The sequence below is a fragment of the Podarcis liolepis genome (genome assembly GCF_965112155.1).
Source record: "Podarcis liolepis genome assembly, chromosome: 14".
Lineage (NCBI taxonomy): Eukaryota > Metazoa > Chordata > Lepidosauria > Squamata > Lacertidae > Podarcis > Podarcis liolepis.
In genome coordinates, this window is record NC_139569.1 from 7,870,590 (window position 1) to 7,895,091 (window position 24,502).

The 24,502-nt window shown below is 47.5% G+C and overlaps 2 protein-coding genes across 3 annotated transcripts in view; one reads left to right on the forward strand and one right to left on the reverse strand.

Annotated features, from left to right (window-relative positions):
- The window catches only part of FAM83G (family with sequence similarity 83 member G), a 42,580-nt gene extending 40,442 nt beyond the window's left edge, over nucleotides 1–2,138 (reverse strand). Inside the window, exons 1-2 of one of the 2 annotated variants that reach the window (XM_083474278.1) lie at nucleotides 2,061–2,138; nucleotides 717–1,934 (exon numbers count right to left, since the gene is read on the reverse strand). In XM_083474278.1, coding sequence (XP_083330404.1) covers nucleotides 717–1,199 — 483 coding nt within the window. In that variant the 5' untranslated portion in view covers nucleotides 1,200–1,934; nucleotides 2,061–2,138. Of the gene's footprint in view, nucleotides 1–716; nucleotides 1,998–2,060 lie in introns of those variants that run through there. The other variant, XM_083474279.1, reaches the window with a different exon arrangement.
- SLC5A10 (solute carrier family 5 member 10) overlaps nucleotides 1–24,502 on the forward strand; it is a gene marked incomplete at its 5' end in the record, with an annotated part of 98,321 nt that extends 73,819 nt beyond the window's left edge. The window contains 6 exons of the mRNA XM_083474601.1: nucleotides 4,216–4,323; nucleotides 7,187–7,337; nucleotides 16,096–16,264; nucleotides 18,913–19,128; nucleotides 21,725–21,833; nucleotides 23,215–24,502. Coding sequence (XP_083330727.1) covers nucleotides 4,216–4,323; nucleotides 7,187–7,337; nucleotides 16,096–16,264; nucleotides 18,913–19,128; nucleotides 21,725–21,833; nucleotides 23,215–23,408 — 947 coding nt within the window. The 3' untranslated portion in view covers nucleotides 23,409–24,502. The remainder of the gene's footprint in view (nucleotides 1–4,215; nucleotides 4,324–7,186; nucleotides 7,338–16,095; nucleotides 16,265–18,912; nucleotides 19,129–21,724; nucleotides 21,834–23,214) is intronic.

The window sequence follows — 24,502 nt, forward strand, 5'->3', positions numbered from 1 at the left end:
AGGCCCCCGGGCTGGACTTTGCACATGCTTGACATACAGAGTGCCTTTCACCACCGAATAACCACGCGTATCTGCAGTTGGGGAGCCATGTTTACAGATCAGAAACTGCCCCTTTCCTGATAGGTTTGTACTCCAGAGTGCTGAGCACTGAGCAGAATGGTAAAGGCTACATAAATGACTTTCTGGGGAGCTCATCAGATGGTCAAAGTACCAGAAGCAAGACTGAGTCTTCTCTCTGCCATCCATCCCACCTCTCCACCGCATTTCATAGAATCATAAAACTGTAGAGTTGGATGGGACCACAAGGGTGTAGGAATCTTTTGCCCAAAGCGGGGCTCAAACCCACGACCCTGAGATTAAGAGCTTACAGCTTTCAGTGGCCTCATTGACCAACATGCGAGAGGAGGGAACCCCCCCCCCCGGCATAGTGAACTCCTGATCAGCTATGTCCCCATTTCCCTGTCACTTTGAACCAGCAGCAACTGCCCCAAGTGACTTGCTCCCCCTCTCATTCCTCGGGCAGATTGGATCAGTGCCGCAGAGCTTATCTGCCACCAACACCGGCGATAAGTACAGACAGGATGAGCTCATTCTGGAACAGACCAGACTTGCCTGTGCATCATCCTCTAGGCAAACCTCTGGATGTTTCGGTTGGGCAAGAGGGGAGCGCTCTAACCACCCACCCCCAAAGGCAGCACCCAGAGGGCAACTCTCACCTTCTGAGCCTGGAAGATCATCTTGCGGACGACTTCCTTGATGTGAGGCTGGCAGTCAATAGGCGGCTGCATGTAGACAGTAGCTCTGGTCACCCCACGGTAAGCGATGGTCTCCGGCCACCCAAGGTCCAGCTGTGGAATGGACCGGTCGGATCTCTGCGGCCAGTATTCCAAAGAAGGCACTTGGTCCTGCTCGCCGTTCTGGCTGCTGAGGTCGACCCCACCATCATCCCCTCGGGGGATGAACTCCGAGCCGGGGTCGTAGGTCTCCAGCGTATCCAAAATCTTCTTGAGCTCCAGCTCCGAAAGGAAGTCCCTGATGTTCTCCTTCTTGAGGACCTCGTAGAAGGCATCTGGCCCTTTTGACGCCAGCGCCTCCAGGGCCAGCCTCTGCTCTTCGCTGTAGAAGAACTCCGGCTTGGATTCGCTGGAGCGCCAGTTGACATGACTGTCATCGAGGCACTGGACCTGAGAGAAAGCCATGATCCCTGGTCCGAGGAGGAGGGGAACGTCCGCCCAAAATAAATAAACAAGGTGGATAATTTAATGAAATAATTTAGTGAGGTGTATCCCTGAGTTTAAGGAAAAACTAGCAGCAAATAAGGCCCCTCCTAGCTTCTTCTCAATTCCTCGTGAACGGTTTCCCTTTGCGACTTAAAGAGACAACAACCACCACCCGAGAGTCCTTTGGCCTTAACTGTCTTTAAACACTGGCATTCAGTTTCCCAGCTTACCCATCAGCTCATCTCAGTGGAGTAAAGAAAAAAATATTCCTGGATAGGATGAAGAAAGTTTGCTCAAGTTTCTTTCCTTCCCCGAACTTCCAGAAACAGGCGGGGAGCAACCGACAGTAGCATTCAAGCTTAAATGCTTAAATGTTCCAGCGGCTTTGAAATCCCGGCTTGGCTGATGCTTTCCCTCTATCCTTTGGACACCCGGCTTCCTTCACCTCTGCCCTTGACCTTCCAAATTTCCATAAGAAAATAAATAGGAGCAAGCGAGACGCTCCCCAGAATCAAACAAACAGCAGGAGTTGGAACCAGGAATTTTTCTTTTTTGCCGGACAGGATTCAGAAGGGGTAGTTTTTCATTCTTTCCAGCTCGTAGATTACTCTCTCAGGTGGAAGGGGAGAATAGGTTTCGTTCGAGGGTGAATTTATTTATTTTTTGCTGGTTGGCAGCCTGGCAGCTCAGCAGGTCTCAGCCAGAAATGGAAACCTGGAGAGTGTGAGCAGAGCAGAGGAGAGAGAAAAAGAGAGAAAAGCAACAGCTTGAGTAATTTGCTCCTCCCTGCACCACCTGCCGTCACATGTCTCCCCGCCTTCGGAGAGTCCCTGTTCCTACCTGTCCATTAACTCCTTCGGCTGCATCTCAAATGCGTGCTGCTTCTGCCCAGACCTATTGCATGCGTGGAAGGCCGGAAATTGACTCACCCGTGAGAAGCCGGTGTCCCTAGATTTCCTTATCAGGCTGAGGGAGGGAAGGAGGGAGAGAGAGAGGGAAGTCCTGGCCTGGCTGAACTTTAAGTTTGACGTTTTGTTTGTGGTGTGTGTGTTTTTTCCTTCAAAAAAATGCCTCCAGCTCCTGTATTTGCCTTCCCAGTGGAGCAGAGCTGGTGGAGCTTGTTTGATTCTCTCCCACTCTTATCTTGGAAGGAAGCCCCACACTGTGTGATTTAGGGCTCGCTCACCTCGCGAGTAGGTTTCAGAGGGCAGCTTCTCAGCATCATCCGCTGGGAATCCAGGGCCTGGTTTCCTTCTTTCTCTTGCCGCAGTACCTTTTGTCTTCTGGCTCGGGTCAAAGGTCAGTCTTGGAAAGCACCTGTGGCCAGTCAGATGCTTAAGCGGGGCTGGAAGGCAACAGCTTTCCCATGCAGCTTGTGTCCAGCAACTGGGACTCAGAGATACACTGCCTCTGAGTGGAGGTTACACTTTGCACACCCGTGTGTGAAACTTCCTTGGAGTTGGAAAGAGCAAAGAAGCCCTCTGCTTGTGTGGGTACCCATGAACCCATGAGCTTTCCAGACTCTTGTGAAGCTCTGGATTGACATGAATGCCATATATATATATATATATATATATATATATATATATATATATCACAGTCACCATCAGTGGTGGCCGGTGCCCATTGGTGCTGGTAGGGCAAATCAGTAGGTGGCACCAGAGTCAATAAGAGGCGTTAAACCTCTCTGCCCACCCAGCCCAGCTCGAAGGACAGGTGAATTTTTGGCTTCTCTCACGTTCCTCATTTTTCCTTTCCGTTCTCCACATTTTCACCTCACTGGTTGTTTTTTAAGCCTTCGTGAAAATTTATTAGCATTTTTGGGTGAATTTCTTCTGACACACACATACACACATGTGGAATTTTCCCCCTAATATTTGCGTGGCGATTTCCTGCCCCCCCAGTGGAAATAATGACACATGACACGATTATTAAAGTTAATGGGCTAAATAAGGCCACGACTTTATTGGTTACAGGTGAAGAGCGGTATTGGCTTAGACATTGGTCCTAACCTACTATATTCGACTTCAGTCCGTCCACTTGAAGTCCGGGAAGGGTTAACCACCCGTAGGGGGAGCCCTGCTGATGCACATCAACAAGGAACTCCCCCGGGGTCATCGCTAGGGAGCGTGCCATAGGCCCTCACCTCCATAGGCTTCAGACAGGGCCACACCCCCCGGAATCCTTTACCAGACTACCCTTCAATATGTGGGGCAGGCAATGGCGCTTCCTCCCCTCTTCCATCTACAGAGCAATACCAATGCCTAACCGCCAATACCCAGAAAGTTGTGACGATTTGCTACGAGGTAGGCAAAAACCAAGTGGCTGGTGCCAATTTGCCAAGTGGAAAAATTCCTACCAGGCCCCTTAAGGGCAACCAACCAAGGTCCATAGCAAGGTCAAGGAACGAAAACCTTAAAGGGCGGGAGGGTGGGAAAAGCAGGAACGGCTGGCAGGTGGGGAAAGAGGGAGATCCCTGGCCGCATCCTGCCTTAAGTAGGGCAGGCCACGCCCCCAGAGCCGGGCGATTGGCTGGCCAGGGGATGACGCGGTCAGGAATCCCCCCAATCACACAGGGCTGGGCTGTGAAGCCCATAACTCCACCTCCTTAGAAGGGCAGAAGTGGCTTTTTTACAAGGCCATTTTCCCTAATACAAGGTGTTACTGTATGTTATTTTCCCTCATGGAGAAATTGCTATGCACACTTTCCTCTAGTGCATGCACTTTTGCACACACACACACCACTCTGCTTGCCCGAGTGGAGAACCGCATTGTAAAATTCAGGAAAGCGTGACTTTTGAAGCATGGCCTGCGTTTCAGTTCCCCTCGTCGTTTGGGAAATTGCGAGTTAGGGAGCCATGCCTTTTAAACACTTATTATATATATAAGACCTTAATTTGTTTTATTTCACAAGCAAGCAAGCAAACAGACAAACACAGGAACCCAGAAAGCCAATGTTTGCTCCCCAACCACTCGCTCTTTGTGTCTGTTTCAGATGCTGTTGGCTGCGTCGACCCCGAGGAATGTTCCCGAGTGTGTGGGTCCGAGGTGGGCTGCTCCAACATCGCTTACCCCAAACTAGTGATTGAGCTCATGCCCAGTGGTAAGAGAAGCCAAGGCAGTGCTGCCTTCTTATTGGCTGGTTGGGTGTTGCTCTAGTTCCGCCTTACTCCCTAACAGGCAACAGCTTCCTCTTTCCGCTTACATTCATTTAGGGCAGCCTTCGGCAACCTGGTGCCCACGTGGCTGTTTCAGATAGATGCTCCAGAAGGATGCCATGGTTGATGGTATCAAAAGCCGCTGAGAGGTCGAGGAGAATTAACAGGGACGTGTTCCCCTTGTCTCTCTCTCTCGACAGAGGTCATCATACAGGGTGACCAAAGCGGTTTCTGTGCCAAAACCAGGTCAGAACTCCGACTGAAATGGATCTAGGTTAAATCATTTTTTTCCAAAAGCGCCTGGATCTGGTCTGCGACCACTCACTCCAGAACCTTCCTCAGGAAAGGGAGATTAGCAACTAGTTTATCTAGGGCACCCATGTTGGCAAAGCCAGAAAGAAAACAAAAACAGCTTGGATTAATCTTGGCATTTCCCAAGAATTCCACCCTGCCATCTGAACCAGGAACCACAAACCATTACTAATGGGAGAATTAGCACAGGTGTCTCTTGGTACAAATGTGATTATGGGCGCTGCTGTGTTCTTTGCTCCCCCCCCCCGGATGTTTGTCCTTAAAGGGGAATGGCTGTGCCTTTTGAGGCTTGGCTGCTATAAAATCGAGGAAGTTCTTAACCCCATGGGGGTGAGGCTGGGGGGAGAGGCGTGGTAGCCAGGACTTCATATTATCCAGCACAGCAGCCCCTCAGCCCCGGCCATGAGGGCAATGGTCAGCGGTGGTGGGAGCTGACGTCCAGCAACACTGGAGGTCCACAGTTTCCCCACCATACTTTTCTCCATTGCTGATAAAACCGCTAGCGCATTTGCAGAGCTAAGCAGGGTCTGGTATGGTTTCTAGTTGGATGGGGGACCGTGTGATGAGATTCTTCCATTGCAGGGGGTTGGACTAGATGACCCTCGGGTCCCTTCCAACTCTACAATTCTATGGTTCTACAAAAGGTTCAGCTTTAGAGGCTGGGTCTTGCTCAAGTATTTTCAAATTTTCTGCCTTCTGCATCAGCTGGGAATACCCCTGATTGGGGGACGATTTCGGGGTGCAGGCCAGTCCTGTGGGGTCATATTGTTGCCCTGCATGAACTCAGAACGTGTTTTGAGATTATATCAAACAGTCCCTCTTGCAGGAGGTGTGTTACAGGGAAAAGAGCCATATTTTTTGGGTGGGGGGAGCTGCCTTTCAGAGATGTTTGTCTGCCATTTACTGAGGAATCCTTGATCACATTCAGATAAGCCTCAGGGTGCCCTAGAAAAGTGACCTAAGGAAAGAGACAAGATGCTTTGAACGAGGCCTTCTAAATCTTGCTCCTTGACTTGAAGACTCTAGTATAAGGAGAGCTTATAAGGCAATAAACAACTATTTTACTTTTAAAAGACAACTGAAGGCGGCCCTGCTTAGGGAAGTTTTTAATGTCTGATGCTGTATTGTTTTTAATATTCGGTGGAAGCTGCCCAGCGCCAAGGGCCTTCTGGTGGTTCCCTCACTGTGAGAAGCCAAGTTACAGGGAACCAGGCAGAGGGCCTTCTCGGTAGTGGCACCCGCCCTGTGGAACGTCCTCCCACCAGATGTCAAAGAGAACAACAACTACCAGACTTTTAGAAGACATCTGAAGGCAGCCCTGTTTAGGGAAGCTTTTAATGTTTGACAGACTATTGTATTTTAATATTTTGTTGGAAGCTGCCCAGAGTGGCTGGGAAACCCAGCCAGATGGGTGGGGTGTGAATAATAAATTGTTACTATGATGATGATGATGATGATGATGATGATGATGATGATGATGCAAGGCTTCCTTGTCTTGCCTCTCGTTGCTCCTCCCTCTTCATTTCTCTGTGTGTTCTGGGAGACCAGTGGGGAAAGGAGCAGGAGGGGGAGACCCCCTGGATTCTTCAGCAGCCAGCCTCATCTGTGTCTCCTGGCCTCCCGCCTCTGCTTCTGCCTCTCCTCTCCCCCCCCCCCACTCTAGCAGTGCCAACTGTGTCCTGAGCACACCTGGCTCAAGGAGGACAAACAGCCAGTAGTTTAATTCTTTATTGACAAAGCACATGCTTATAGTAGTAAGTTCTGACAACCAACTAGCTGGCATCTCCTCCCCGGGGTTGTACTCTGAGCTGGACTGTTGGATCAACAGCAGGGCCCTGCCTCCACCCAGCAGTGAGTAACACCATACAAATTGGAGTTAAGTCTTTATTAGCAAAAATATGATTGGCGCAGGAGTGTCAGGCCTAAAGAGCGCAGCAACTCATCTCTAGTAGGTCCTGCCCCCTGAAGCTGTTGCTGAGACTGAAGGTCCCTGCCTCCCCACAACTGCTGGTCCTCTTCTCTCCAGGGGTTCCCTGCCCCCCCAAGCAATTGGATGCTGTGTAAGCAACCTCTCCTCCACCCTTTTCATGCCTCTTCTGGTTCTGGGAAACCAGAGGGAAGGGGAGCTTGTCTCAGCAGGAGGGGGAAGACACCCTGGCTTCTTCACCATCCAGACTGCTGTCTGTATCTTGGCCTCCCTCCTCTCCTGCTTCAGCTTCTGCCTCTGATTCTGGACTTCTCTCTGACACAGACTCTCCCCGCTCACTTAGCCCTGTTGTCTCTTCAGCTTCCGACCCCTCCTCCTCACAGTCTGCTTCCTCTTTTCTCTCTCACCACTCGCCGCCGTCCCACCACCAAACTGCTGGCTCTGAGCCTGCTTCCCTTGGGGGTTCCCCCAGTTGCTGCCTCCCACCACTCCTTGGCACAGAGCCAGTGACATGTAACCAACAGGGTTAAAACAAAGTGGCCATTGGCTCTTCTGGTTCCTCCCTCCAGGTCTGCGAGGGCTAATGATCGCCGTCATGATGGCTGCTCTGATGTCATCCCTGACCTCCATCTTCAACAGCAGCAGCACCCTCTTCACCATGGACATCTGGCAGAAGGTGCGGAAGGAGCCCAGCGAGAAAGAGCTGCTTCTGGTTGGAAGGTACCAGCCTGGGGCAGGGCAGTATCCCTGGGGCCGGCTCTACCATTAGACAATGCAAAGGCAGTCTTCGTGTGTCGTGAAAGGGCAGTGCTGGCGATTAGTTATTTGATTCATTATTTTAGGATCTATTACTTGGCCATCTTTACAAGAACTTGTGGGATTTTTCTGGCTCAGGAACCTTTGTTGCCCCTGGATGCTAAGCGCCATGACCAGGGAGTGGGGATGAATGGGAGAGAAATTCGGTTCAAGCTGAATTCGATCAAGGGGCTACCCATTTCACACTTTTCAAAATGATTTGCAAACTGCATGGATTAGAGTGGTCCAACTCCTCACACCAAGTGGGCTGCAAGAGTACCTTGACAGGGAACCTGCGGGCCACACACCAAATTCAATTCCCATGTCTTAAATTAAAGTGTTCGCAATATATTTAATGTTATTTAATATACACAAATTATATATTTGATTAAATATATATAATTAAATACAGAGTTAATAGCTTTAATTGTTAATAGCTTTAATAGACAAACAGGTGTATGTGCTTTCGTTAACAACACAAGACACACACAGAAAATAAAAATTTAAAGCTTTAAAATGTTTTTTCTTGAATGTGGCCAAGGGCTGCTAAAAAAGGGTTCAACCACCCTGGATTAGGTGAAAGCATCCATAAAAATGCACATTATTTTTTTTGCAAAGGACATGCAAAAATGCATCATATTAAGAGGATTTGCTTGCAAAAATGAGACGTGAACACTAAAATGCTGACAGTCTTTCAAAAGGCTTTTTTTTAAAAATGCATTTTATAAACCCATCGTGAAGGTGCTGCTGGCTAGCTGTAAGTTGCTGGACTACAACTCCCATGATCCTCAGCCAGTATGGCCAATGAGCAGGGATAAATGGGGGTTGTAGTTCAGCCACATCTGGAGGGTCAAAGGCTCTCTGTGTGCTGCTGTTTCTAAATAATAATAATAATAATAATAATAATAATAATAATAATAATAATAATAATGGACACCCTGTCAGATCTTTTCCTTGCACCAGCCAGGCACGGAGATTAACTTCCCCTGTTTATGCCTCCGTAGTCCTGCTTTCTGAATCATTTCCCGCCGTCACCAGCAACTCGGTTTATCTGCCTGCACAACAGACCTAATGAAGCAGAAATCCTGCTTGCAATCGTCTCCACATTTCAATTAATGAGCATGTTTGTGTAGCTGAGAGAGCACCGATGGCCAGCAACTTGAATTTCATATGGGTGATCCAGATCATTAATTAACCGAGTGATCCACCAATTTATCGGGTTGCATTTCTGAACAGCCCAAGGAATGCCCTGTAAAAGTTGCTGTGTATTCTGCTTGACCTTCAACGCAGTCTCCCTTGTCCTCTGCTGTGCCTTTAACCGTATTGCTAAAAGCTCTGCAGAATGACTTGCCCCTGCCCCTCACGAAAATGCTGGCCTGCATTCCTTGTGTTGCTCACAGTGGCAGCAGGTTGCCTGGAGGGAATTCCTCACTCACCCTGCCTTATTGACATATTTGGCCATGTGGGTCAGTGCGGCTGGTTCAAGGCATTTTGCTGCCCGAGGCAAAAGGCATGATCATCTTGCCCTGTTCCATATGCGTAAACTCAATTTGGGGGAAGTACTCTTTGCTGAGAGAACCCCAGCGGAGATTTAAAATCGCAAAACATGCAGGAAAGGAAAGCATGAAAATACAGTCTGTAAAACCTAAAAAGGTGCCCTTTAAAGTGAGTTCTGAAATGTCCCCTTAAAAAGTTTCTTCCCACAGTTTCCCAATTCCCTTAGCATAGAAAAACACCACACATTTGGGAAGTTAAAAATGGTTTACTTACAAACTCTCCTGAGGTCAGATTCATGTTCTTTAGAAAGATGCACAGGCAGTAAAACTTGGCTTAGTTAAGAAGTGGCAAAAGTTCCTAGGTTATTGATATAGGGACTCAAGAGAAGCCCTTTACACAATAGTCTTCTCAGGTAGACAGGGGGGTAATATTAGACCTGATTACCTGTTTCCTCCCAGGGTAAGGGACATGAACATAGCTAAATGTAGCAGGACAGCTTACTCTATGGTATTAACCCCTTCGTGCATTAATTAGACTTAAGCATGTTGGTTATATGAGGCTGGTTACCCTATAAATAAGGCAGGATCTGCTGACTAATGGTGGAGATATAGAAGGGAAGGATAATTAAGTTCTAACCCCATCCCTCATTTTGAAGCCGAAACAATTGACCTCCCACTTTCTTTTTATTCTTTTATTTTTTATTTAATTTATATACCGCCCTATACCCGGAGGTCTCAGGGCTGTTCACAGAACAAAATCAAAATATTGTTTCTTCCCACCAGATGTGCCAGTGATCAGCATTCATATGCTGGTCCTTCCCCCTCCCAGCAACACTGAGAATGTTAATGAAGTCAACTTTCCTTTGCTGGTCCTTGCCTCTCCCGTGACAATTAAGAATGTGTGGATTTTGTGATAGTTACAGATAGGTAGCCATGTTGGTCTGCCATAGTCAAAATAAAAAAATTCCTTCCAGTAGCACCTTAAAGACCAACTAAGTTAGTTCTTGGTATGAGCTTTCGTGTGCATGCTGAAACACTGAAACAGAAGTTGCCAGATCCTTCTATATAGTGAGAAGGTGGGGAGGGGTATTACTCAGAAGGGTGGTGGGAATGGGAGATTGGCAGATAGCTGAGATGAGCCTGTTGACGACTCTTAACGACTGTAATAGGTCTTACAGGAAAAGGCAAGGGGTGAGAAGGCGAGAAATGGCTTAGTCATGTATAATGAGATAAGAATCCAATGTCTCTGTTCAGACAGATTTTGTGATGTCACAGTAGCTCAACCAATGTAGGAGACTGGAGGCAGCTAATGGCTGGCAGGGCTTCTTCTTCTTCTTTCCTGATAATATATACATATTTAAAGGTAAAGGACCCCTGACAGTTAAGTCCCGTCGCGAATGACTCTGGGGTTGCGGCACTCATCTCGCTTTACTGGCCGAGGGAGCCAGCATTTGTCCGCAGACAGTTTTTACGGGTCATGTGGCCAGAATGACTAAGCTGCTTCTGGCAAACCAGAGCAGCGCACGGAAATGCCATTTACCTTCCCGCCGGAGCGATACCTATTTATCTACTTGCACTTTGACGTGCTTTCGAACTGCTAGGTTGGCAGGAGCAGGGACCGAGCAACGGGAGCTCACCCCATCGCGGTGATTCGAACCGCCGACCTTCCGATTGGCAAGCCCAAGAGTCTCAGTGGTTTAGACCATAGCGCCACCCGCATCCCCCATGCACATATTTACCCACAGCTAAATCTGGAACGCAGCCTCTTGCTGCTATTTTATGTGACGTGTCTGGTCCCTGCGTTCGATTGTGCAATTTCAATTGCCGTAGAGTAGCAATTTGGGGACACTCCCCTGATGATTCCAGCCAGCCAGCCTTAGATGGCATTTGGCAAGGCGGGACACGCCTTGACTTAATTGTTTTCCTCCTTTTGTCTCTTTGGGCTTAATCGATTTGCTTCGATGTGTGAACACGGAATGAGAGAGAGCAAGAGGGAGAGGTAACCTGCCAAATGAGCTGCAACGAAGCAATTAAAAACAACAACAACAAGGGAGCTTGCAGGAATGCGCTCTCCCAAACTCTAACCTAATTCTTCAGCGATTTCGCAATGCTTCATTTGTCAGTAATAAATCCAGCTACTAGGCCGGTGATTTCTTTTAAGCAGCAAATCATCAGCTTCCCAGGCCCCTTTGGCTCCATATGTGGAAAGCAGGTATACCACTTTAAACAGTCATGGCCTGCCCCAAAGAATCCTGGGAGCTGTAGTTTGTTAAGAGTGCTGTGAGTCACTGGGAGACTCCCCCATTCCCCTCACAGAGCTTCATTTCCCAGAGTTCCCTAGGAAGAGGAATTAGAATCAGGGGCTCCTGCCAATTCTCAGCACCCTTAATAAACTACATCTCCCAGGATTCTTTGGGGGAAGCCATGGCAATTTAAACTGGTACGGCGCTGCTTTAAATGTATAGGGCAGATGGGCCCCCAGATAACTAAATGCCGTGGTTCTGAAATGCCGCTGCTTCTCTGCTTAAAGGGGATCTTCAGATATGTTGATGGTTAACTGGAGACAGGAGTCACTTCTGTATCCCTGACTTTGATTCATGGGGACAAAATGATGCTGTCTTATCTCACTTTACCCATTTGTGAAAGAGGGTGGCTCCTCTTTGGGGTGGGACTGTGTGGCGACTTTATCAGGACGCTGAGATCTCTCAGCGAAAACAAAGCCATTCATTATTACTGGATGTCGGCGTGTTTGTTCACTGAAAATACTTCTTCAAACGATAGGGACCACAAGACAGCTAGCAGCCAAAAGAAACCACAGAACACAATTATTAAACATCAAGCCAGATGTTACAAGAAGGATGGAACTGGCACGGTTTTCTTCTGGCAGAGCGAAGTATGATAAGACACGTGGCATTTATAGGATAGCGTTGTACAGGGCTGTTATCAGGGGTCACCCTGGGTCTTTTGCACTGGGGTGCTAACCAGGGCAGGATTTAGGTTTGATGAGGCCCTAAGCTACTGAAGGTAATGGGGGCTTCCTATGTCCAGCTGTCCTTTGTCAACAACAAATGGTTGCTGTTTTTTGTGTTGAATACATGCTATATGATAATTTATGGACCTAATAGGTATCCTTCTAAAGCCATTTGCACATTGCCATGCAACCAGTCCGTGCAGAATGTAGGCACCCTATATATAGAAAACAGCAAACCAGTGATATTTTAGGGGACAGGCTAGCAGGTGGGGCCCATGACTTACATCATAGGAGCCCACACAAAACAAAACACTGTTGCTGTATGTAGGTTTTATTTTATTTGCTTTTTATCTTATATTTTGGAAATGTACATTCAGTTTTCCCCCCTTTAAATTTTTTTGTGCCCCCCCCAAGAAAGTGGGGCCCTAAGCTATAGCTTGTTTAGCTTATACGTAAATACAGCACTGGTCCTAATGTCTGTAGCTGCTACCTCCTTCCTTTAAACTTAAAGAAAGAGATTTGCTTTCAAGGGCACCTGGGCGCAGTGCAGAATACAGTCTCAGTGAGACCCCACCTGCCATCCTAGTTTGTGGAGGGCCCGATCCGCTTAAAGTATCCTGGGCCCAGCAAATCCTCTTGGCACTCCATGGTTCGGAGTAAGCCTTGCCGCTTCAATTTGCACCTGCGCATGCAAATGAGAAAATGCAAATGTTATGCAAAAAGTGGGTGGGGCTGTGGGTGTGCCAGGAGCCCTGTAGAGACATCTTGGCAGGGCTGGCCAGAGGGGAGTGAGGAGGAGCCACAGGGTGAGAATCAGGACCTATCTGTCTCGTAACCTGACTTATCTACCACAGCGATCTACTAGGCATTAAAGCCTTTGGCAAAAACCAAGCTGAGAGTCTGAGGACCGCAGGGAGGCAGGACACCCTGGCTTCGGCCTCTCAGCCTGCCTGCCTAACTTTGCTCTATACTTCCAACTTCCTTACCTACATGCCGATGAATGCATTGAGACGCAACAGATTACCATGGGGAATGAACTACTAAGAGAAAGAAAAGGAAATAATAAAGCGTGTAGGAACGTCGCCGTGCAGGAAGTTGGCTTCAGTCTTCCCTTATAAGGATATCATTTCCCCCTCCCTCTTTACTTGGGTGTAAACTCTTCCTTTTCCCTGGCAGCTGCCTGATGATGAAGGATGCAAGAGCTCTCCTCGCCTCTTTCTCTTTTCTGCACAATATCTCTTGCGCAAACAGCCGGGCGATTAAGGAAAGGCAGGCGGAGGAGACTGACACATGGAGCGGGATTCTTGGAAGTGAATGGGTGGGCGTGACTCACCCTGCGCATTTGATCAATGACAGGCGTTATCTTGTGAAGAGGGGAGGGGGTGGGAAACTGACACACCTTAGCTCCTGCTGGCCGTGTGTGTGTCAGGCATTTGGAAAGGCATTCTCATTTTCCATATGACATCATCCTCCCCCTTTATAATTTCTACAGGGCCAGTGGTGCAGGGGTAAATTCTGAACTACAGTGGATGCTTGGGTTGCAAACGTGATCCGTGTGGGAGGCACGTTCGCGACCCGCAGTGCTCGTAACCCGCGACCCGCACTTCTGCGCACGCGTGGGTCACAATTCAGTGCGCAAGCGGTGAAACCCGGAAGTAACCTATTCCGGTACTTTTGGGTTCGGCGTGGTGCGGTGCGCAACCCAAAGCATCTGTAACCCGAGGTATGACTGTATTATGTCCTGGTTTATTTATATGCCACTTGTGGGGCAAAGCAAGCCTGGATGATGATGATGATGATGATAATAATAGTAGTAGTAGTAATAATAATAATAATAATAATAATAATAATAATAATAATGTTGAAAAATATAACAACAATATTGTTTGTTTGTTTGTTTGTTTATACCCCACTCTGGTTTTCCCAGCCACTCTGGGCGGCTCTAAAAAGAATATTATCAATCATAATAATAAGCAATAAAACATCAAACATTAAAAACTTCCCTAAACAAGTCTGCCTTCAGGTGTCAGATGTTTATTTCCTTGACATCTGATGGGAGGGCATTCCACATAGTGGGCGCCGCTACCAAGAAGGCCCTCTGCCTGGTTCCCTGTAACCTCACTTCTTGCAGTGATTGAACCACCAGAATGCCCTTGGAGTTGGACCTCAGTGTCCGGGCTGATTGATGGGAGTGGAGACGCTCCTTCAGGCATACTGGGCTGAGAATCCACCTGAACACATCTGCCCATAACATGACTTAGGTTGAAACTGGCTGTTGAGAAAGAACTTGAGCAGAGAGAATTTGACTGATGCCTTTACTTTGTTTTGAAAAAAGAGTCGTGTCAAGACAGGGGTGTGTGTCTGCCTGGCTGTGTGAGGCCTGACTCAGACATACTGCCCTGAGATGGACAAATCCTGGATCTACTGCTGCCACAGAGAAGTGGTGCAACATGTACTTCCCATGACAGCACCCTCCTTTGATGGGGTGCCATCCTGGGACAGCTGTACGGTTTTGCTTCCGGGTCTGCAGCCATTAAAATGTTTGCTTCGGCTGAGAAGTGCCGGAATAATCAAGAGTTGACCGGGGTACTATTTTCCCCGCTTCCTGTTTTAAAAATTGTTTAGTTTCTTTATTTACATAATAACTGCACGGGGATTCTTTATTTAATTAAGCAGATCATCTGTGGCCTCGGGTGTAAATAAACGGTTTTCGAAAAGCAACACACAAGCCCAACAGGCTGAGACCTGTTTCCCCTTATATGATCCCCTATTACCCTGACGCTTGTAAAGGTTTGCTTTTGCAAGGCGTTGCATGCATCTCAGTGTCTGCCAACTCCTTTCGTGCTGGCTTCCCAGAAGCTCTTGGGGCCCCTTGGTAGGACTCGCTGGCAAACCTGCAGTAATCCCACGTTGCAGATCCCACCATTCCTGTCTGCTGCAAAATCTGGTTGCGTCAGTCGAGGTGCTGAGTGAAGCCCAGCCCACGGGAACAAGTTTTTCATCTCAGTTGCCTTCTCGGTTACCTGCAAAGGCAATATAACCCTGCAAGGACCACTTCCAGATATGCATAAAATGCACAGATTAGACCGGCCTGCAGTGCAATTGAGGAGCATTCGATTTTGCTTGCTTGCAAAGCCCTCCCTTATTTTATATCTTGCATCGGTGACCCTCTCAGGGTGTGGGCGGCTGATACTTTCCCGTGCATGGAGAAAGCGAAGTCTTGCACACAGCCTCTGCTGCGCATGACTTCTTTGACACAGGCAGGGTTTTTGAAATGCCGTGGCCTGGACTGCCATTTGCTCGGTATTTGTGTGAACAAGACCTCACTCGCCCCTCCAGGGTTCTGGTGGCCTTTGGATAAGGTTCTTCTCCTGTAACCTAGAACATAAGAAGTCATAGAATCATAGAATCATAGAATCATAGAGTTGGAATAGACCACAAGGGCCATCGAGTCCAACCCCCTGCCAAGCAGGAAACACCATCAGAGCACTCCTGACATACGGTTGTCAAGCCTCTGCTTAAAGACCTCCAAAGAAGGAGACTCCACCACACTCCTTGGCAGCAAATTCCACTGTCGAACAGCTCTTACTGTCAGGAAGTTCTTCCTAATGTTTAGGTGGAATCTTCTTTCTTGTAGTTTGGATCCATTGCTCCGTGTCCGCTACTCTGGAGCAGCAGAAAACAACCTTTCTCCCTCCTCTATGTGACATCCTTTTATATATTTGAACATGGCTATCATATCACCCCTTAACCTCCTCTTCTCCAGGCTAAACATGCCCAGCTCCCTTAGCCGTTCCTCATAAGGCATCGTTTCCAGGCCTTTGACCATTTTGGTTGCCCTCCTCTGGACACGTTCCAGTTTGTCAGTGTCCTTCTTGAACTGTGGTGCCCAGAACTGGACACAGTACTCCAGGTGAGGTCTGACCAGAGCAGAATACAGTGGCACTATTACTTCCCTTGATCTAGATGCTATACTCCTATTGATGCAGCCCAGAATTGCATTGGCTTTTTTAGCTGCCACATCACACTGTTGGCTCATGTCAAGTTTGTGGTCAACCAAGTCCTCATGGAGCTTGTCCACACTTCCGCTGTTTCCATGCGTTCTAGCCACAAGTCTGAGAGGTTTTGCCTCTGCCTCGCTGCTTTCCCCCAGAAAACCCACTCTTATGATGATGATGTTTCACTTGTGATTTTTTTTTTATCGCTAACCTTGCAGGATAGTCACTATTGTCCTAGTTGCTGTCAGCGTGGTTTGGATCCCAATCCTGCAGAGCTCCAACAGCGGCCAGCTCTACATCTACATCCAATCTGTCACTAGCTACCTTGCCCCGCCAGTTACGGCTGTCTTCCTCTTGGCTGTTTTCTGGAAGCGAGCCAATGAACAGGTACGCTCATATATAACAGCTGATAATGATAACAAGAAAGTTATTATTTATATTCCGCCCATCGGACTGGGTTCCCCTGGGCGGCTCCCAACAAAATATTAAAAACACAACAAAACCTCAAACGTTAAAAACTTCCCTGCACGGGGCTGCCTTCTAAAAGCCCAATAGTTGTTTATTTCCTTGGCATCTGATGGGAGGGCATTCCGCAGGGAGGGTGCCACCACCAAGAAGGCCATCTGCCTGGCTCCCTGTAACCTCACTTCTCGCAGTGAGGGAACCACCAGAAGGCCCTCGGAGCTGGACCTCAGTGTTTGGGCTGAACAATGGGGGTATATAAACTAGAGACTGATGCCCTTGCGCACTTTGCTCGCCAACCCCATGGAATCATAGAATTGTAGAGTTGGAAGGGACTATGAGGCTCATCGTGACGAAGCCTTCAATGCAGGAATCTTTTGCCAAGCATGGGGCTCAAACCCACAACCCTGATATCAAGAGTCTCATGCTCTACTGACTGAGCTATCCATTACGAGCCATCTTGCCAGTCCATCAAACTCCCTACACCCTAGCCACCCCTATCCTCTTCCTTGACCCCCCACTCACAGCTCCTTCAGTACCCCATCCCCACCTCCCTGCCATTCCCACCCTACTCCCCACAGCCATAGCTGTCAACTTTCAGATTTGAAAATAAGGGATCAGCAGCCTCACCTGTCCCGGGGACAGTCTACGGGATATCTAACAATCCGGGATAGCAGCGGGAAGCAGCGGGAAACGGTGCTGGAATAAGGGAATTTCCTGCGAAAAAAGGGAAGGTTGACAGCTATGCCCACAGCTCAGCCCAAACTCCCCCAACAATTCACTCCAAACTCCCTCTGCCAACAGCTTGCCCCAAACACAACCCCCCTACTGCCGCTGTTGCTACCACTTGCGGGGGAGAGGGGAAAGAGGAGGAAAAGGCCTTTCTCCCTTGCGCTTCGCGCTGCAGCTGGCAGACAGTAAGCATGCATTTTGAAATGCATGCTTCCTTCTGACACTGATGGAGTACTAGGAGCATGCAAAGACCTGCCAGGCCCACCCACCTAGTTGCCTCCCTAGTTGCTTACTCTGCCGGACCACCTGCCCATTCGCTTTCTCGCTCAGCCAGACCACTCGCCCCCTCTGACGCTGGGCTTGCCTTGCCCTGCTGTGCCTGAGAGCGAGCAAGTGGGTGGCGGTGGCCATGACAACAGGGTGAACGGGAAGCCCCTGTCTGGACCACCTGCCAGCCTGCTTGTTTGCTCGCTTCCACTACCATCCTGCTCACATGGCCCCCTACTGGTGACCAGGTGTACTGCAGCGTGATGACATTTCCTTGCAATAATATTATATAGTAAGATATAGTATATGTTTTTAATAAATGACTTAAGGGGGGACATTGAAAGTTGCCTTAAGCTCAGTCAGACTGTTGAGCCACCTCTCAGCAATGTCTGCACAGAATGGCAGTGTTCATCTAGGGCTTGAGTTTGTCCCATTCCCACCTGGAGTTATCAGGGATTGAACATGGGATCTTCTGTGCGCAAGGCAGATGTTCTGCCCCGAAGCATAAGTCTTTCCTAGCCCTGCAACTTGAGATGCCCCTTAAGTGGAGAGAATCTGCCAAAGAGAGAATCTGAGCCTTGGGCTCTCCTTGTTGTATTATTTTTTTTAAAAAAAGAGAGAAGCACTATTTAAAACATAAATCCAGGAACTGGTGGGTGGATATGCAATGTTGCCCATAGTAGAACAGGTGCATTTTTTAAGGTCAGGGGAGTAACCCACCAGTGTCTACCCTTGTCTCCTCATTGTTTCCTACCCTCTGCATTTTTTCCTGTCCCTTACAAGTCTGTCCCCAAATGGGAAAACCCCATGATAATATGTGCAATGCGAATCACCCAAATTTGCATTGCAATCATTTGCTTTCCTTTTGTGAAAGCTGCACCTGTTTGTAAACTGTAGGTCTCTGCTACAAATGTATACGTGGGCTCTATACCACTTTAAGTGAATGTGTGGCTGTGGTCCTTTGATGTTACATTGTGTGGATGCGTTGCGATGCTTTGTGGATGTGGTGTTACGTTATCTTATGTTGGTATGGTGTTCTGTTCTGTGGATGTGGCGTTATCATCTGTTACGCAAACGTGGCGTTCTGTTGTGTAGTGTGTCCTGCATGTTTGCATGTGTCACTATGTTATATAGCATTATTTGTGGATATGTGGATGCAATCTGTGTTCTGTTGGGTTGAGTGTGAATGTTGATGTTATGTTTATCCTGCATGGAAGTGGTTTGAGGCTCAGGCTTCTAATTGCGCTTTTTTATTGTGGGATATAAGCGGCTTTCATTTTAACTGTTTCCATTGGGAATTTTAGTTTGCTTTCTTTTCCTTAGCCACCTTGGGAAACCTGCTGAAGAGCAGGGAATGAATAAAATTAATTAAATAAGTCTGGTTGAAGCCTGAAGGGCTCAATCACAACTTCAGTACGATGAGGGAAGAGGGTGGTTAAGTCTGGCATTAAAAGGAAAGAAAACAACTTGCTCCTTGTTTCTGGTTCCTTCTCCCGAAATTTACCTGCTTTCTCCAGAGGCCTTGACCAAGGAGGTTAGAATTTCAGTCTTTTGGGCCCTGTCTTTATCTGCAGGGGGCTTTCTGGGGCCTGATGGTGGGGCTGGTCATTGGCTTGAGCCGGATGGCCTTGGAGTTTGCGCACCCCACGCCCCGGTGTGGTGTCCCGGACAGGCGCCCTTCCCTCGTGAAGGACCTCCACTATCTTCACTTTGCCACCCTCCTCTTCCTGCTGACTGCCATGGTGGTGGCGGGCATCAGCTTGTTGACTCAGCCCCCCGCCGAATCCCAGGTGAGTAGAGCTTGTAAGCAGGTGAGCCGAGCTGCCCCAGTGGCGTAGAGGAGGAGAAGCAAGAGAATTACAGATCTGTATATAGTCATACCTCGGGTTACAGATGCTTCAGGTTGCGTTTTTTTGGGTTACAGACCTGCCGAAATGGGTTACTTCCAGGTTTCGGTGGTCGCAAATGCACAGAAGCGCTAAATCACGCTTTGTGCATGCGCAGAAGCGCCGAATCGCAACCCACACGTGCGCAGACGTGCCACTGCGGGTTGTGAATGTGCATCTTGCACAGGTCACGTTCGCAACCTGAGCGTCCACTGTATTTGGACGGTACCCTGAGGGGTCCAACCCCCTGGAATGCAGGAATCTCAGCTAAAGCATCCATGACAGATGGCCATCCAAACCTCTGCTTCAAAACCTCCAAGGAAGGAGACTGTACAACCTCCCAAGGGAGACTGCTTCACTGTTGAACAGCTCTTCCGGTCAGAAAGTTCTTCCTGACGTTTAGTCGGAATCTCTCCTTTCTTGTAACTTGAATCCATTTCCTACTCTCCAGAGCAGGAGAAAATAAGTTTGCTCCATCCTCCATGTGACAGAGCAATGATGGCATCTGAGGAGAGAAGTAGCAGGTGCCCTTCGGCTGAGTCACGGCCCTTCCGCAAAATTTATTTTAATAATTCATATTATTAATTAAATGACAATTATTTAAATGTGTTTTCATAGCTTAGGTACTGCCTGAACACCGTAGTTTCCGAGCACCTTACAATAGGAAATGCCGTGTACGAAATGAAATCAGCTGAAATTCACTGGGAGGGTAAAACTCACTGTTTTTGCCCTCAGAAATAAAGCCCTCATTTCTTTCTGGAACAGGGGGAGAGCAAAAAGCTTTTTAAAACAAGGATCGTTTGCTCTGCTTTGGCATGGGAAAATGGCTGCCTGGCATTGACACTTGATAGGATTTCCTTGCCCTGATAGTGACACAGGCCCAAACTGATTGCTCCCTTTGCTTCTGATCGAAGCAATTGCCCGAGGCAGAATCCTTTCTGTTAAACCACCTTTGAAGGAACAGAAAGAAAGAAAGAAGTCTTTTCCACTCCACCCAGAGAGGCCGAGCCATGCTTGTGCCACCTAACCACCACCCCTAGCTATGGAAGACTGCCCTTCCTTGGCACCAGGGCCCTCTCAGACGTATTGGGACATGCCGAGCGGAGTGGTTTGTTCTGATGTGTGCCCAGAGAGAACGGACGGTTGGGTGGCACGAGAAAACACGGTGGGCGTTGCCTGGATCTCTCTGCACCTGGAAGGTGGTGCCAAGGAGACACCTCTGACAGGGTTCAGGGCAGGAGGCTGGCACGAGCGGAAAACATCAAGATGGGGGGCGGGTCAGGGGTCAGTAGAACAGGCCTTCCTGTTAGGGTTTGTTTTGCGTCTTGACTGTTAATTTGCATTTGGGAGGGTCTGATATTACAGGAGTTTCTCTGACCCATAATATTGGGGATATATATATATATATATATATATATATATATATATATATATACAAATTTGAATCCCCCAAATTCATCTTTTTATTTTATCTGTTTTGGTTTTTTTGTTTGTTAATTATTTATTTCATAAAATGTATATACTGCCTAATGGTTAAAAAAACCTCAACCACCTCAAAGCAGTTTACAAAAAGATAAAACAATTAAATCGGGGGCGGGGGGGGAATCACTACCCTACTTTAAAACACACAAAAGTTCAAATACCGAAACGGATTAAATTTGCCTCAATTTTCTAAGCATCTGGGTAGGCTTGTCCATTTAGCAGTTTCGTTTTATCGCCTATTTTTGTTTTAATAAAATTGTTTATTGTTTTTATGTCGCACACGAGTTAGAGATTTTATTTTTGTACAAAGTGTAAAAAAGGATTTTAAAGCGTTAGCAGACTTACAAATTCGTTTAAATGAAATAAAATGCCATTTTAAAGACCACCTTTAGTTGTTTTCTGTATGGGTTTGTTTGTTTGTTTATTTATTTATTTATTTTAAAACTATTATAGTTGTTTTTACTCTAATGACTACACTGCCCTGAGACTTATGCAAAAGGCATGTCAATAATAATAATAATAATAATAATAATAATAATAATAATAATAATTCTGTCCAAAAGCTACCGCCAGAGTGTAGGGGCTTCATCCAATTTTAGACATACTCAGAACAGACCCATTGAAATTAACTGACACAGAAAACTTGGAACTGTAAATTTTCACAAGTCTAATTTGAGCGAAACTCTAGGGTTTCTGGGCCTTATCAGTGGCCTCAAACTAGGAACTGCCTGCGTAGAGGGCAGCCGCGGAACCTTCCAGAACTTCTCCTGGGCGCGCTACTTCCCTCAAACTCTTTTTCCTGTACACTGAAGGAAGGTGCAAATTTCACCCATTGTTCCTCTCCAATATCTCTGCCGAGTGAACATATCCCTTGTGTTTCTGTCAGGAGCGTTGCTTTCCTGCCAGCGGCACATTTTACCTCACAACGTCATGCTTTGGCTATCAATGGTAATGACGCTCATAAGCAAATGCAACTTTGTATTTCATTGGCTTTCCCCCTACTTTTTTATATTTGCAGGTAAAGTTTGTGACTTGGTGGACTCTTCGTGAGGAGGAGTCCCTTCCTCCCCAACTCCCCAACCCCAAATCGCTGCCTGAGGACGGCTTTTCCAGCTCACAGACCGATGGTAGGCCTCGGGCATGATTTGAACGACATCCTCTCTCAGAGGGGCAGGAAAAAGAAAAGCCCGTTGGAATATGTGGTTTCTTTCTTCTTCTTCTTTTTAGAATTTTTTTATTTTCAGTGCAGAATCATAACAAAGATTACAAACATTAAATCCAAAATAATACTATACAAACAAAAATCCCCGGAACATATAGGGGGGGGGGGGGAAACAACAGAAAAGGAAAAGGGAAAAAAAACAAACAAACAAAGGAAACTAAACTAAACTAAACAAAAACGAAAAAGCACACATCTACAGAAAAAAACCATATCATTACATACATAAACACAAATTGACTTCCTTCCTTTGTTCTAAGACCTCAGAAAATTTACTCTTACTGTATTGTTGTGTCTAATTAGATTACTTCCACCTTGGTACTTTTAATTTTTTTACACCGTTTTTGGAATGTGTGGTTTCATGTGAACGGCGGGTGCTGAAATATCCTGTGATCAGTCCGTCAACTTTACTGAACGTAGCCGAAGGACTTCACAATATGCAAGATGTCAAACTCCCAATTAAAATTAAAAACCTGATACGGAATCACAGAACAGCCATTAGTACCCATGTGCACCAACCTCCATGGGTAATGAAACATTGGGTTAAGATTTATAATACCGTGCATTTTATTATTCCTGATATGACTAGAATGCAGCTTCTAAGCTGGCAGTGGAAATTTGGCTACCAAATGGACAGAACTGAGGAACCATTGAGAAGTTGTTGGCCGTTAGATCCAGCCAGCATGGGCGATAATGGTCAGGGGATGATGGGAGCCCAGCCCCATCGGAAGGGCTCTAGGTCAGTGGGCGCTGACCCTTTATGGCCAGCCCAATAGATTTGTGGCACCTGAGGCACACCACAAAATGGCGACCCTGCTAGGGAAGAAGGGGCGGGTCAAGATCTATATCAGAAAAAAGTGGGGAATGGAGATCTACATCGGGATCTGCTGCCCCAGTGAATCCTGCTGCCTAAGGTGGCTGTCTCACCTTGCCTCATGGGTGGGCCAGCCCTGCATGAGGGAGAAGGGGACAATGTCCCACCAACCTCAGTCTGCCATCAGCCAGCCCTACCTGGCTGTCAGCCTCCTCAACCTTAGACTCAGTGTTGCCCATGAGGAACTCAGAGAGGAAGAGGAGGAGGAGGATGGGAACAAAACTGGAATTAGTTGGCTTTGACTGTCATTGGCTTTGGCTGCCCTTACTCTTGGGCTTCCTGTCTTCCACCCCACCAGTTTCCATGGGCACCAGCTGTTGCTGCTTTAGGTTCCCCATCCCTGCTCTAGGACTTTGTCTAATCCTTTTTTGTTTTGTTTTCCATGAATAAACCCTTTGCTCTCTCTTTCTCACAGATCTCCCGGAAAGCCTCCCGTGGAGTTGCTTTGGCAACGGAAAGGCCTGCGCCCCCTGCGTCATCAAGGCTGGAACCCTCCCAGGGAAGCCCCCTGGAGGCAAGACAGAGTTCCGCTTCTGGGCTCGGATCTGCTGTGCAAACGCCCTTCTCCTGATCTGTGTCAATGTCTTTTTCTATGCTTATTTTGCTTAAGGGATGTCTTCTGGAAAGTTCCTCAAAGAAGACAGGGAGGAGTTGGGGGTGGGTGGGGAGGGGAAGAGAGAACTGGTGTGTACGTGGAAGATGGGAAGTATTCTCTGATAACAGTGGATTGCTTTATTTAAATATTATATTTCAGCTACTGTTGGTGCCATACTAAGCTACCAAGAGGAAGAGTTGTAGCTCAGTAGAGTAGAGCAGCTGATTTGCATGCAGAAGATCTCAGGTTCAATCACCAGGTAGGGCTGGGAATACCGCCCATCTGAAACCTTGGAGAGCTGCTGCCAGCCAGTGTGTACAGTACTGAGTTAAGATGAGCAAATGGTTTGACTCAGTAGAAGGCAGCTCCTTTGTGCATTAATCCAGGGTGGGAAACTTTGGGATTTTATAAGGTACTCCACTGGAGATGACACTGGACCTTTGGGCTAGCATATGCAGATTTATTTTTTTATTTTTTGCAACCAAGGGGACCAGAATCTTTCTTAGAAAAAAATTAAAAATAAACTGGCAGATTTCGTTTGCAGAAAAAGGCCCTGATTTGTAAACAGCCCATAAATACTGAACTCAGTTCAGCTTGGCCATTTTACATGTTCCACAGTTCACTTGTAGTTGGGCATGGTAGCTGTTTCTGGCTAGGCATGAGAGCGGCACAGGAACACCCCCATCTTGTTTTGCTACCTCTGGTGCAATTGAGCTGAAGACTCACCGCAACTCTCTTTTGACATTGGCCCACTGGCAAACAGAGGAAATTGCTGCCTCACCTTCACTGCAGATGGCCACAGGGTGGTATTGCAGCTTCTAGCGCAGAAAACATCCTATTGGCTCCTTGCATCGTGTGGTTTCTGCTAGGCATCACTAAGGAAGGGTGCTGGCCCAAGTAAAGACAAGGCAAGCGTCAGCACCTTGGAGAGAGATCATTGCGATGGTCAAACATCTAAGTTGTCTCAGCAAGGTCCTGGAACTATTGGCAGAGTTTTAAAGCACAGCTAGGTAGTCGCTGACTCGAGGGCCCATCTCCTCAGTGCTGCCACACAGACGGTTAAAGAACCAGCGTTTTATTCTGCAACCATTGCCTTTTTTGGAGGTAC